Here is a 15,324-nt window from a genome sequence, read left to right as displayed (position 1 = left end):
TGCCCCATCAGGTTCCTCTGACGATCTGCTGGAGCTTCCACTGGCTGCCATTGGTTTTAATCCCTCCTTGGAAAGCAACAGTCAGTCCTACTATTTCTGATGCCCTGTGCTTGGGTCGTTTGGTTTGTTGCTTAAGGATTTCTGCTATTTTGGGATTTTGTTGTTCTCTAGCCCCAAAGCATTTCTTTAGTGCTGGGGGTGCTAAGTGTCTGGTGTTGTGCTGAATAGGTGGAAGGGGTCTTTGTTTAAACTCTTTCAGCTCTTTGACTGTTACAGGCGGTGTGGTGGGGGGTGTATGTGCTGCATGGGACCAGAGCACCAAGTGCCTTCTATTATATCTGCTCCAGAGGATTTCCTGGGAAGTGTTCAGCCTCCATTTCTGTCGGTAAGGAAATCCTCTTATCTGGGCAGAGCAATAAATAGTGCTGCCTCCTGTAATGGAAACAGAAAAACACGTTCTTCACATGGCTGTTTTTAAAAACGTGGGGTTTAAAGTCTATTGGCTGGAATGATTCTTCTGTAGTAAATCCCCATAACAGTGTGCTGTATACACTCACCTGGCTGCACAGAGGTAGGGAGAGGGGGAGGTGGTGCGTGAAGAGAGGGTTTAGCGTGCATTTAGTAATGGCAAGAACAGTAAATAATCCTGCAGGTTTACAAGCCTAATCTCCAGTGTCTGATTGTAGCCCTCACATCTACTAGAGTTGTTTGGCAAAGATGTTAAAAGCCTGTAAGGAAAGGGCTTTGAGGGTGGGTTATTTTTACATAGTGGAGGAGCTGCTGGATGACTGATGGTTTTAAGGGGCATGAATGTAGTTGCTTCAGGACCTTGATGGAAAACTGTAGAGGTGCCCATCCTTCTGAGACATTTAAGAAGTGGATTTGAGGTGGGAGGGTTTGTTTTTTTTAACACCCAACTTAATTTTTTGCCTGTGCCATGCAGCAAAGTCGTTGTTTATTCTTAAATGGAAGAAATCCGTGATGTCTAAGAGCCATGCCATGTGATGCCATTGCTTTTAAATAAGCTTTTAAGAGGTTGGACCAGATGTTGGCCACATCTGTGTTTTTATTTCGTTGAACATTTCATTTTGATTCTTTTATTAAAAGAGAAAATGATCATTTAGATATGGTTTTGAAAAGTTTAGCAGCTGCAAAGATCTTTCTGGCATATAAAAAAGCAAGGGGTTTACTTTCCTTGCCCTGGAGTGAACCGTGTAACATCGAGCAGACGGGTATTTATGGCTCTTAGGGTCTGCTCGTGTTGGAAATGAATGCCATGGAAATTTTCAGGTCAAAACGGATGCATTCTGTTTTGAATTGACATTCTGTAACAAAGCACATTTTGTTTTTGTTGTTGGGGTTTTTTTTCTCAGTGAAAGCATTCAACTAGGGATTTGAAGGCACCTTCTTTTCTGGAAAGCTCCTCACGTTTAATGAATACCTGTTGCCTTGGCAGGAAAAAGGGACAACTTGCAGGCAGAGGGATATCCTGCAATTACTCCCTCTACTGCCATTATGGGGTCTAAGAAATGCTTATTACGTATCACTTGCGTCTGGATTCTTCTCTGCAATTTAGCAGTTGGAGAATGAGTTTTCTGTCCCCGTTGCTAATTGATCTGATGAGAAAAACTGGCACCTAATTCAGTAACAAGTTACATTTAAAATGATATGTGGAATTGTTAGTGGTGCCTGCAATTGCATCATATTCAGTCTGGCTTGAAAGAACTGTGTAAGGGACCAGGCACCTACTGTACTGTGACATATTAAATTTTAAACCTCTGATCCAAAAATAGAGAAGGGTATAGGAGGAGCGAGGTGTTTAATGGTGAATAAAAGCAGCAGCAGCAGCTTCATTTCACTGGGATGTTTTTATTTTGGCAGTTTTTAGAACAAATAATTTGAGGATGTAATTTTATGTAAAGTTGAGCAGATGACTGTGACTTGGGTAGTTCTGTCACCACTTCTATGCTTTGATTTTCTAGTCCAATATTTCCAGAACCTACTAGTGATTTTTGAGGTTGACTCCCCTTTTCTTTGTCCCTAATTCCAAGTCTGTTAGGTAGTTGACAGTTTTGTTAATCTCATGCAATGAATATGGAAAAACAGAAAGAATCCTTTATTCACTCAGATAAATGACTTTGAAGGTTGGGTTTTTTTCCCCAAAAACCTTGAGAAAGCAAAAGTAACACGAAGAGAGAGACTATGCCTCTTTCTGTCCTACAGTTTAGTCATTAAAATGCCTACCCAAAATATGGGAGACCCAGTTTGAGTCCCATTTCTGCATGAACTCCTTCTGACCTTGGAGACAGGTCATTCTGGCCTAGGCACATCTGCTATCCAGCTATTTGTGTAAGGAAACATTTCTTGAACTCAGGTGGACAGTCTCCTGGGAAGGCATCTCAGACACTAAACCATAGTGTTTATTTCTTTCCTCAGTGAACATCTAAGCATTTTGCTTGCTGGAAATTTGTATCTCACTTCCAGCAGGAGGGATGCATAGTGCTGTTTTGCCATGGGTGATTCAGGGTGCAGTGATTCTTTTCTGCCCTTTGCGTGATTACTGCTTGCTATAAAAATTTAAGTCAGTTACATTAAAGAGGCAATAAACCACCAGGATGTATTTTGTCACCTTGCTTTTCTTCTCCAGCCTCAAGCCAGGGCATACTTTGCCATGTCCATGGTCACATACCTGCTTGCCTGGTCGTGGAGTGCCTGCATGAGGAACTGGTGGCCCTAGTGCAAGAAGTTTTGCTCTTAATGCACAATGGAGAGAAGAGGCCAGAAGAAAGGCTTCTGTACTGAACAGTTACATAGTTACTATGAAATCTTTTGCAGTTTAAAAATAATTTTAGGGAAAAAAGTTTGTCAAGTAAATCTGGTGCCTGGGACCAAAGTACAGCTAATTTCTAAATGTAATGGCAATCAGGTATGTTCTTTAAGAGCTTTTCAGTCATTAGCATCAGATTATCTGAATTGACAAAGCTGATCTTGTGTTTATGAGACAGTCTCAGAAGAAAATCAAAGCACACTGATACGTGGTTCCTTGTGAAAGGACATTTTCTTTGGGATTAAACTTATTTTGTGTATGACTTGGTATAGGAGAATTTTAAAAATTTTTGTTGGTTGTTTATGGTGGATATTGAAAAAACATTTTTAAGTGCTCAGTTTCTAATACTGGTAGAAGTCTGTTGAGCTGAGCAGCAAGACCCTTTGCACCATCTCTAGAAGCACAGCCTTTATTCCTAACCAGGTGTTTTGGTCGGATTCCCATCTCTGTGGGTTCATGTACTACAGGCAGCTTGTTTAAACGCCTGAGTTTTGCCAAACAGAGCATTATTTGTATCTTCTGGGAATGCTCATGATTCTTACCTTTGCTTGTCTTCCCCATTTGGTGTGCTCTTCAAGCCTTGAGGCTCCATGTTGGTCAAAGAGCTGCAGCTGCCTTTTCCCTTCGCTGGTCCAGCGCCGCTCTGCTCCACGAGGAAGCACCTGACTGGGGAATCAAACCATTCAAAGGTCTTGGTTTGTGGGGAGATGCATCCCCAGGACTGGGGAGCAGGAACCCTGAAGATGCAAAGCCATTCTGCACCATTTCAGTTTAAATTTGTTATTGCAGATTGTTGAAACTTAGTTTATTTTTTTTCTGCAAGTAAAACTGCTTAGATCATCTTTTGTCTAGTCTTGATTAGTCGTAATGGACATGACCAAGAAGATTGCTTCATTCTCCAGCACAAGACTTTGTTGAATAATTTATTTTCTTCTCTACCTGGAGTACGTTAATAGTGCATTACTACTATCCACATTAATGTGATGTGGAAAATCAGGTTTTGCTGCTCTACATCGTGCCAGTCCCAAATTAAGTCTCAGTTCTGTGCTGTTATGCTTTTAATGGGCAGAATATTTAAAAAAAAAAGTGTTTTCAGAAGTCTATTTAATAAATACAAAGCCAGAATAATTACAGTGAAATTCTAATTACAGAAACTCATTATAATTTAACATTTTCCATGCTTTGAAAAGTTATTTTAAAATTTGAAAATTTTACAGAGGGAAAAACTGGCACACATCTTTTTACAAAACTGGTGTGAGGCAAGCGGTTCAATGCTGATAGGTCAGAATCAAGAAGAAAGCCATGGTATGACTGTCAGCATGATGTTATTCACTGGTCCATGCTGCTTCCCTGGAAACAGAACATTTTCTAAGTCAAAATTTATGGACAAATCGTTGACCTGAAGGCTCTGACAGAGAAATTAATGTTATGATGAAAAAAAAAAATGGTCATCTTTCTAAAATGGTGTCTCCAGCTTCACAGAATAATGGAATTATGGAATTATCGGAGTTGGAAGGAACATCTAGAGATCATCTAGTCCAACTCCCTTGCTAAAGCAGGATCCCCTGGAGCACATCACTCAGGACTGAATCCAGGCTGGTCTTGAATTCATCTCCAGAGAAGGGGACTCCACAGCCTCTCTGGGCAGCCTGTTCCAGGGCTCTGTTACCCTCACAATAAAGAAGTTTTTCCTCATATTTCAATGGAACTTCCCATGTTCCAGCTTGTGCCTGTTGCCCTTCGTCCTGTCACTGGGAACTGCTGACAAGACTCTGGCTCCATCCTCCTTGCAACCACCCTTTAGATACTTATAGGCATTCATAAGGTCTCCCCTCAGCCTTCTCTAGGTTGAAGAGTCCCAGCTCTGTCAGCCTTTCCTCATAAGGGAAGATGTTCCTTGCTGCTGATCACTTATGGCTGTAAATTAAAATGGGGGAAAAAAAAAAAAAAAAGCATCTGGAAGCGTCCAGCAGATTTTTAGTACTGAAAAGGACACTACCAGTTCCTGAATTTTAAATTAATTCAGTGTGCTGAATTTGTGCATTTGTGTGCCCCCATATTGAAAATATTCAGCAACGTGTTAAATCTCTTGGATGAACACAGAAGGATGCAAAACTCTGAAGGATGATTGTTAAGTGTTACTTTACCATAGAATTTGAATTGTGATTGCTTTGGAACAAACATGCACCTAATTAAAGCATATTCTTTTCTGTAGGTGAGAATACAGGAGATGGTGAATTAGATCTGAGTGGGATCGACGACAGTGAAATAGATCGGGTAAGGTGCCCTCTTATCCCAACACTCTCTACATTTGGATATCTGAGAATGAAAAATCGTTCTTATCTGGTTTATTGTCTCCCCTTTAATCTATAGAGGGGTTCAAGTGATTCCAGTGATCTGAGATCAAAACTAAGGTTTGTGCAAGCCTGTGAATTTGATGTTCCTTGCTAATTTTACATACATATATAGGGCTGCTGCTGCTGCTTGCTCTTACCCTGCTGGAATAATTGTGTTTAAGAATGTCTTTTATTCTGAAGGAGGACTTTTAAAAGTTTGGTGGAGCTCTAAATTCATTATTTCATTAAGATATATTCAACATTGGAGGCTGCCATGGAAACCAAATTGTAAAATCAGCATGTGCAGCTTCTCCATTCTTTGTAAGATTTCTGAAACATTTTCTGAATTTATTATTATTTGTGTGGCAGCAAAAGATACCCTTTACCATACAGCCTGAATATGAAAGACAGCTTTGGAAAACAGCTTGTTGAAGGCCACGTAGCAGGTCAATGCTTGAACACATGACAAGAGTCCATCTCTCCTGACTCTGAGCCTGATGCCTTCTCCAGCTGCCACGCTGGTTTAAAGCGCAATTTGAACAGATAAACGCCAATGCTGAAAGACTCCTTTGGGGGTAGAGAGTCATTGAGAGTGATGAGGTTGTGTAGGGGTTGCTGATCTGCAGAAAGTTGTTGGCAATGGATGAAGGAGCAGGAAAATGCTGAGCTTGGCTTCAGCCATGAAGGGGGTTTTGTTAGGCTGGGCATTAGGAGGGGTCTTGTGAATCAAGTGGACTTGGTGTGGAGGGAGCGGAGAGGCTGAGGGTTTTTCACATAGCAAGTGTGTAATTTAAACAATCATGGGAGAAGAGCAAACACATTTTCTCCTCCTCCTAGGCTCTGTGATGAGCTCATAACTCTGTTTTTATGAGCTTATGTTCATTTCCCTGGCAATAGACTGTAGTATTGTAAGGCCAAGATTATGAACTCCCTCAAAAGCATAAGAAGGATGAATAACTGAGCTAGGAGGAAGTGAGTTTTACTATTGGAGCTCACCTTTAATAGGAGCAGATGAAAGACTGAAAATATTGGTCTGATAAACAAGGACTTGCACAGCTGTTTGCTCACCTCATTTGCCCTCAGAGGAGGAATGTCTCCCTGCAACAGCTTCGTTTGACTGGAGTTACTTTTGTCATAAAATCCTGTATGTACATTTTACCTCAGAGAAAATATCAAATGTTCAAATCCATAAGATGGAGAAATCTCTTTCTTTTTTTTTTTTTCCACTTAAACATAATTTTACAAGCCTTGGCTCTGCTGCTTAAAAATAAAGTGTTTTTTAATGATGGATGACTCCATTTGTCTTAGAATTGCAGAAGTTCTTCGTTCCCAAATAGCATCAGCCGCAGAGAACTTCTGTTTCATAGACCGTCGTGCTAATCACGGGGTTTACTTTTACATTTAAGTAACAGAAGAGGAGATTTATCTATCTACCAACTTGTCAGCCTGCCTGCTACCTACCTACCTATTTATTTATTTCTGTAATTTATCTGAGTAGTCCGAGATGTGTTTTACAGCTCGACACCTGCTGATGTTCCTGAGACTAAGTGGAGTTAACTGAAAAAGCTTAGTTGTGGTTTCAGAACCCAACTCTAAAATCTAGAGAATGAGAACTACAGCAATCTAAGTTGGTTTTGTTCACACAGATGTGGCCATTGAACTAATAATCTCAGTAACTGTGCCTAAACCTTTGCAGAAACCTACCCGGAAGACACATGTTTCTGTTTTGGTAGCACAGGGCAGTGGTTCTTACTCTGTTTTGAATTACAGACCACCATCAACATGCAGAATTACTTACAGACAGTCGTGTTTTCATGGCACTCTCTTGTATCATCTGAAAAAGATCATAAAACCAGGATAATTTTAGGTTAATTACAGACTGTGTACAGAGAGTCCTGGATGAATGTTGGTCACCCCATTATAGTTAGGAAAACAAGCACAGTATTTTGAAAACATGCTGTTGGGGGTTTTTTCCATCTTTGAAGTTACTAAAAGTGCTCACTGATTGTCACATCTCAGACATACTTTATTTTATGAATGTAAAACATTTAAAAATGTAGGTGGGAAATGGGGGGGACCCCCCAATGGGATGGTTGGACTTGGTGATCTTGGAGGTCTTTTCCAACCGTGACTATTCTGTGAAAACAGAATGTGAATTGGCCTTACCAGTGTTTTCTCAATTCAGTTTTGCTTTATGGTTTTCAAGATGATTTCTGAAAGTAGATAAACTTGTTTTGTCTTTTAGTATATTCTTAATGAAACAGAGGCACAGATAAAAGCAGAGCTCTGGATGAAAGAAAATGCAGATTATTTGAAGGAGCAAAAAGGTAAGTATACAGGTCTGAAATTCTCCTTTTGGGCAGTGCTGCTGAAATATGCCATCTGTGTAATCTTCATGCTGGTTACCCTTTTGTCATCTTTCAGAAAAGGAAGCAAGAATAGCAAAAGAGAAAGAACTTGGGATTTATAAGGAACACAAGGTATTAAACTGTGTGCTAGTTGTGTGTTTGAAAATGTCCTGGAAATTCGTTGCATTTACTGATCAACCCCGTGTAGGATGTATGGGCATAATGGTACAGGTCATCACTAAACCAGCAAAAGCTGTTGTATCTCTACCTGTTATTGAAATACAAGACTGTAATTTTTCAGGTGGTGAGTAAAATACTTTCTTGCCCAAACTTTTATTTTAAATTACTGTTATGAGAAAATTCTGTGCATGGCAAAGTCAGAGCTGGCTCTTTGCATTTATGTTTGCTGTCCTAATTGCTTGCTTATTTAAATACAAGTCTTAAGACATGCCTAATTTATTTTTTTAATGTGTGCATGGGGAATTTGTTTGTACTTGCCATAACTTCAGTAACTTTCTTTGCTCTTAAAATAATGATTTCTTTATGAAGAACTGAACAGATCCTTGTTACAGTCACTTGAAGGAGTATTTTGTTCTACCTTTCATAAGGAATGTGACAGTTATGTTAACAAATGGCGTGTCCTGTCTCCGTGTTTAGCAGTTTAAAGCAGCCTAATTGGCCGTATATTCACGATTTACAACATCAGTATTTTGTGCAATTGAGCAAGTGACAAGTCAAATCTTTTACATGCAACTAGAATCCACGTTAGTTTTTAGTGTATATATCCTCTATCTTTTTTTTTTTTTTCTGCCTAATGTGAAAGACAGAGTTTCCTACTTCCCCAAGGTATTTCAACAATAAAAACAAAACCAGACAATGAACCACTGTTTTATGCTTCAGAGTTTCTCATTCATCCTGCCCTTACAGAGACGTGGCAGTCTACCAGCAATTTTCAAAATTGTATAACTCATTGGCACTGCCAAGAAGCCCAAACACCCACCTTTTTGTTCGGACAACACAGGAGTTTTTCTCTAACTCTGTATTGTTTCTGACAGCTCGAGTAGAACTTGATTAATACAGTGCTTTCCGATTTCAAGGTAGCACTTGACCCGTGTAGGTAAACAGAAGGACTATTATCCATTAAAAAATAAATCTCCTGCAGAGCTTGGTGTTAAAACCTTCCTTTGAAAAGGAAAACGCTGAATGAGAAACAGAGGTTCTTTTTTGAAATTATTTTTGTACCTACCCGGGCATTGGACACGGATAGAAATGTTCTCTGGTTCATTTCTCCGTGTCTGGCTCTGTGCAGCATCAGCCTCTGCAGTGTGACACTGGGATGGGGCTTCCAGGCTTTCAGCCTTGGCCTGGGAAGGGCCAGGACAGGGGCTGCTGCTCTGTGCTCGTGTGTCTGCAGCCTCCTGCTTCCCATCTGTCAGCCCACGCTTAGGAAGCTGCTGCTAATATCCTTGGCCTTTTTCAGTGTGGAGGAGGAGCTGGGTAGATGCTCTCCCACACCACATTCGGGCTGGATATGAGGTATCATGGCAGTGTTGACACAGAGTTGTCAGTGCTCGGGGAAGCTGTGACCCAGCTTGACTCTAAAGGCAATTTTAGCAGGGGAATTTCTTTATTTCCATGCTGGGTGACATTATCGGGGTCCCTGTTCCTGTAACAGGACTTCACTCCCTTGTGTTTTTTTTCATGCTTGAGAAATGGCCTGCATTTCTTCTCTGGCAGCATTACAAATATTTAAGTAAAGAATTTGTAATAAGCTGTGTGGGCACTTGGCAAAAGCAAACACTTATCTCTTGGAGAAAAAGAGACCTCTGGCTGCTGTTTAGTGGCAGGAGAAGGGAGCACTGGCTTATCCTGGCCACATCAGTTGCATCCCCACATCAGCAGCACTTGAGCCAGGACTGCTGAACTGCAGCTTGCCCTTCTGCTTTAGGGAAACTTTGTTTGTATCTACATCACTAATTTTATATTTTAATTAAGCCAAAGAAATCTGCAAAGAAGCGGGAGCCAATTCAAGCCAGCACAGCAGGAGAGGCAATTGAAAAGATGTTAGAGCAGAAGAAAATCTCAAGTAAAATTAATTATAATGTGCTAAGGGACCTGAACAGCAAAGGAAGTAACACACCAAAGAAAGAGGATGACAGCACTGATGACAGCACCAACACCAAGAAGCTGTCAAGAAGAAAATCTATTGCCAGTAGGAGTATAGCCAACCCTGTAAACAGTGTGGGAAAAAGGTACTGCAATTGTTCATTTATATCTCTGTCTGTGAGACTGTCTATGTATCTTTCTGAGCCAGACAATATAGGGACTGAAACATTTGTTTGAGGCGAAAATAATGTCGGGGCTCTGTTTTTATTTATTCTGCTTGCAGTGTCATGGCAGCACCTTATTTATAGCTCCTGGATCAGAGGTCTGCTTTGGTGTGAGTAAATCATCCTGGAGCCCAAAAACAAAATCAATGGAAATTCATAAACGTGAATCTTTCAGCCAGGACACCTTCTCATTATATACTCCTGACATTTGCTGTCCTTCCTTTCTAAGTTGTCTGTATCAGCTGACATGCCACAAAATGTTAGAAAGCTTTGGCTTTTGGCTTGGTTTGAAAAATACAGTTCCCATCTGTTTTGACAGCTCGCTGGTCTGATTAGGTTTTATTTTAGTTTTATTCCAAACTTTTGTTGTTAATTGATGACACAAATATAAAGCCTTACAGTAAATATGCTTGTCAGTTTTCTGGTCTGCATTTGCAAATGTTTTATCATGTGATGAAATCTACTGTTTTAATGAGTAAAATACTTGACTTGCTGGGCAGATTTGTAGTGTGCTGCAAACAGTATAAGGAGATTGTTGTATCCCATCTGCAATATTCAACTTTTTTATTGATCTTCACTATATGAAATCATGTTGGATGATCACTAGAATCATGTCTGTCTATTGTAATTTCTTACTTAGATGTTATGTATTTATTTACTGTCTAAATACATAGGTTTTTTTACTTCCAAAAGTGTAGGCCCAATGCCACAAGGAAATTTAGGTATTTAATTCTGAAGTGTAAGGTAGTGTCTTTGCTCTGTAGTTCAGTTTTAGGTGTTCCTCTTCAGTAATGGGACTGAAGATTTTAAATGGTTATAATTTGCTCCATAGTATTTCTAGGACTTTTGACTTCAAATTTTTTTGAGACCCCAACTACATCAAAAGTCTCTTATAGGAGCAGTTTTTCTTTCCTCAGCTTTCCTAAGTCAAAGATGATGACCATTGTGCATGTAAGCCTGAATTTATAGTTACTTGATGTTGTTTATTGGAGCCCTTAGCAGTGTGTTGCCTATGAGCCAGCTGTCCCTCAAGGTTTTCTCCCTTCTGACTCCATTCTAGGGAGCTGGACTCAATAATCCTTATGGGTGTCTTCTAATGTGAGATGTTCTATGATTCTATATATTGTAGCCATGAACAGGTAAGGACTAGGGAGGATGGGAGAAATCCATCTCTTCGTGCAAGAACAGGAGACGTAGGACAGGTGAAGCTGGGAGGAATAATGAGTGCACATCCCTCAGAAGCTAAGCAAAATAAGGATGACTAGACCCTACCCCTTATTTTTACTTCATTTGACAGCAAGACCAGAGACATGGTCTTCAATTAGATTTGGCTTTGATGTTTGGCTTCTCAGCCAAAATGGAAGACTGTGCCTCTGGCCTCGCTGTCACCTGGACACAGGTTTTTGCAGTGAACCAAACATATTTTCTTTCTCTGCTGTACCTTCTTTATTTTAACAAGTTAGCTTTATCCTTATTCAACTTCTCACCCTTAACATCAACCGCTTTGCTTTCCAGTTTTTGACTCACAGTGGGTTTTAGTCTCCTCTAGGAGTTGCTACTTAAGGTGATGTCTAATAGCTAAAGCACGTGTTTTCCACTAGTGAAGGAAAGTGAAGATGCATTGAGGATTAACTAACAGCATTTAGCCTATGCTTTCTTTGGATTTAACAGGTATCAATGAGTCATGTGTCTGGTATTTCTAGTAAAATATGGCCAGTTCAGTTGTCTGAAATGAAGTGCTGTGATGGAAAGTAAGGGCTGGTCAGGATCTTGGTTGCATTTCATAGCTCAGCTGTAATGTCCACGCTCAAGCTGCTTCACCATATCCAAACCTTGTCACTGAGGTTCACAGAAATGTTGGGCACTTGGAGCTCCTGTTGAAGTCAGCACATTAAACTCTTTAACAGGTGTTAAACTCGTTGGAAAATCATGCCATAAATATTTAATTTAACAGTGGTGCAACTTGAAAAGGTTTCTGAATAAATACAAATCAGTATTTTCCAAAAGCAGCTAATAAAACATGTTTATTTTTCCTCTTGAGAGCCTAAAGTACGTCCTTAAGATGCATAACAGAGTTTCCTGATGATGATTAGCAGATCTTGGATACAATGAATATTGCAACAGAACACTTCAGAGGAGGTTGGGGATACACGCAGATCTGTGAGTTAAGGAGATTTTACACTCCAGAAACAGGCAGCCTTCTTGCTTAAATAATATCAAGGACTCAGCAAACCATTAGTTGAGCTTTTTTTTTCCTCACAATTCAAGATTTATGACATACTTTGGGTTTTTTCTGCTAGTAGTCTAAATGCCATGCCTTTTAAATGGCATGCATAAATTTGTGTTCTGTATTGTTCTTGTATGCCATGCACTCATTGCCTTTGTTCAGCATTGTTCCTCTGAGAGGTGAATGGCTGAATACTTTCCCAGTGATACAAAAATCATGGTAATTTATATGCAATTAATAATAATAAAACCCCTGAACATTGCTCATTAGGAAATGAATGAGGCACATAATGTATCTTTATCCAGGAGGCGTTTGCAGAGATCTTGTGAACCATTTTGGTTTGTAGTGATTTGCAGTCCTGTGCATTTATCTTAAAATGTCTTAAATATTTACCAAGCTGCATTTGACTGCAGTACCACCTTGCATAATCATGCTTTGATTTGGTCCTGTAGATCATCTAAGTTACTGTCAGATTCTAAAGAGCTACTGATGTAGTCCTGATCTCAATTTGAAGGTAGGAAAGTGGGGCTTTTTATAAATAAATGTCTTTATTGCTTTCCTTTTGCAAGCCAGGATTTTATATACTTCAGGTTTGGACAGATAATGGAGCCAAATTTGTCATATGTGTCAGGAGTCATCTTCATATACAGTATGTAACACCCTAGAAATAAGAAGCTGATTTTCATCTCCATCTTTCTAATTGTCTCTTGCTATGAAATATTCTGCACTGTTATTTCTGGCAAGACAATTTTGGATTATCCCTGAAAAAATGGTTGACTGAGTCAGACATGGTGCAACCTCTGGGTTGTTATTCTTTTTTAATACGACATAAATTAGCAGTTACACTGTTAATCATGTAAAATATTGGGAAAGCCTTTGTTTACTGATGTGATAATGATAAGCAAGTTTTACAACTATGTAAGAAGTTGGTGGTTTGCAAGACATTTCTAAAGAGCTGGAATGGTCCCCAGAACATGCTGAAACTGGATATTCTTTTACTTGCTGGCACTTTTAATATAGCTTTATTACTGTTATAATCACTCTTTACTTGATGGTGACTTAATGGTGACCACAGGCATTATAGTTTATCTACATGTTATTGCTTAAGAAATCTGGATTTTGGAATCTCAGAAATGTTTGGTGTTTTCTGAAATTTTGTTTGGAAGGTACTTTCAAAAAACTCTTGCAAGGATCATGCAGAGTTCTCGTTTTAGATGAGTAGATACTAAAGAAAATAATATTTTCAGAAGGAAACTGGACTTTTTAACAGGTTTCTTTACCCTGAATGCAGTGCAACTTCTTGAGTTTTATAAAAAGACACACTTTTCACAGGCACATCTCCCAGAACTGTACTGGGATTTTACTCATTGTATCTGTCAAGGTGGTAGAAGACTGGTAATGACAGTGTAAGTAATTTTAGGAAATTTTATGTTGTGTAAATGTATTTCATTACATTTCTTAATGCATTTTTGTTCCAGTGAGTATCACAACTGGGGCTTTGTACTCAGAAGCTTTTTCATTCTCTGTGTGTTCGAGATGTGGCACGATGGATGTTACTGTAATAGATGTTGCAACTTTAATTTCAATTACCAGTTGCACGGTTTGTCTTCACTGGTGTCTTCTGTGCATATGAAACATAAGAATAATATGTTGAACTCCTAGAAAAGAGCATTTCCCACTTTGAGCTACTTAAAACCTAAACTCCACTCAGAGGTATGTGTGCGCCGGAGCTCTTCAAGTCCAGTAAAGAGGGGGTTTAGGTCTGAAAGCTTTTGGTTAGAAGCTTAATAATTTACTTTAGATTTACTTGAGCTGAATCTTACAGCATCACTTGTGAAGTGAAATGTGTTGTACCAAGAAAATATGGGAACAAGAAAGCTTTCAAGTCACTGCTCTTCAGAAATTTTAAGCCTATTTATTGCTATGTGCTTGAAATTGGTAATGATATCAGAAAAGACGGGATGTATTATCGGGGGAATAAATGTGTCAGGTTAATCTCCTGAAGAATTTGCCTTGGAAGAAATGAAGCAGGGCTGTGAAGCACAGCTGAATCTGTTGTAATGAAACAGGGTTGTTCTGAATGGAAGCATATGAATATATAATAGAAAACCAAATCATGCCTGCTATGAAGGTGACAAAAGCCATTGGTAGAAATCTCAGATTTTATTAGATTTGGAAATTCATGTCTAAATTCTCTCCATGGTCTCACTGGTATTTATTGACCATCCATTTTGCTCACCCATGTTAGCACGTGGCTCCGAGCTGTGGGATCTGGGAATTGTGATCCATGCATTTACAATACCAGGGACTTGTTCTGCTGCTCGAGTTCCTGCCCTGGATGCACACTTTCAATTAGTGTCTGCTCTAGCTACATTTTTCTTGGCTTATCAATGGGTGTCATGACCCCAGAAAAAACCTCTTTATCATTAGGGTGACTGTATATAGTACTTTTCTACAGCCTGGTGTTCTGCATCTCATTTAACCTGATAAATTACTTGGTACTTTCTTGACTCTAATTGGAAGCACATTCCCCTGAAGGGGGGTAAAATATGGGCAGAAGTGTAATTTAGGTGCTTTGCAGGAGCCTGATGATCCCATGTTGCAGAGGGCAAACAGAGGCAGCTCCCCACCATGAGCCTGTGAGAGCACTGCTCCCCCCAGCTCCCACCCCTGTTTACACTCGGCCCTTTCTTGTGTCTGGGATGGCAATATTACTCTTTAAGGTGGATATTTGCTTCAATCTCATTGTCTTTGCCAGATTATCATTGGTAAAGTGATGAAAGGGGAGGGGGCATGGTGTACTATTTGTCACATCCAGCCTGAAAGCTTTATCTTCACTTGTTGATCTTGCAAATGTCCAGCAGAATCTGGATTTCCTGCAGAGGAATGAGTAGGGAAGAAGTCCCAAACCACCTGTTATGCTCACATCCAGGATCACTGAAAAGCCCTTTATTTGTAGTTCTGTGGTTTAGGCTGGTAGAAGGGTGGTGCTGAGTGCCCTGCCTGGTCCTGGCTGGTTGCTCCTAACTCAGCACAAATTTGAATGTCCTGAGCACATATTCTACATTAGCCATGGCTTGTAATTTATTTTCATACACCCAAAGCAGAGAGTTTTTTAATGCACATATCTTTACTCGATTTTACATTATGAGGCTGGTGTTTATGGAGGGGAGGAACACAAGCTTGTGTTTTTCAGATTACTTAGATAATCAAAAACAGTGTGGAACAAACTCAGCTCAAATAATCCAGGGCATTC

General features: G+C 39.7%; 1 protein-coding gene across 1 annotated transcript in view; it reads left to right on the top strand.

The window, feature by feature from the left end:
• Positions 1-15,324, top strand: part of BRF1 (BRF1, RNA polymerase III transcription initiation factor 90 kDa subunit) — a 164,216-nt gene that overhangs the window by 113,382 nt on the left and 35,510 nt on the right. The window contains exons 12-15 of the mRNA XM_010000663.1: positions 5,043-5,104; positions 7,409-7,490; positions 7,588-7,643; positions 9,507-9,763. Coding sequence (XP_009998965.1) covers positions 5,043-5,104; positions 7,409-7,490; positions 7,588-7,643; positions 9,507-9,763 — 457 coding nt within the window. The remainder of the gene's footprint in view (positions 1-5,042; positions 5,105-7,408; positions 7,491-7,587; positions 7,644-9,506; positions 9,764-15,324) is intronic.

The sequence above is a fragment of the Chaetura pelagica genome, unplaced genomic scaffold (genome assembly GCF_000747805.2).
Source record: "Chaetura pelagica isolate M959 unplaced genomic scaffold, ChaPel_1.0 scaffold36, whole genome shotgun sequence".
Taxonomy (NCBI): Eukaryota; Metazoa; Chordata; class Aves; order Apodiformes; family Apodidae; genus Chaetura; species Chaetura pelagica.
The sequence above is the reverse complement of the archived record's forward strand: the minus strand, read 5'-3'. Positions and strand labels throughout refer to the sequence as shown.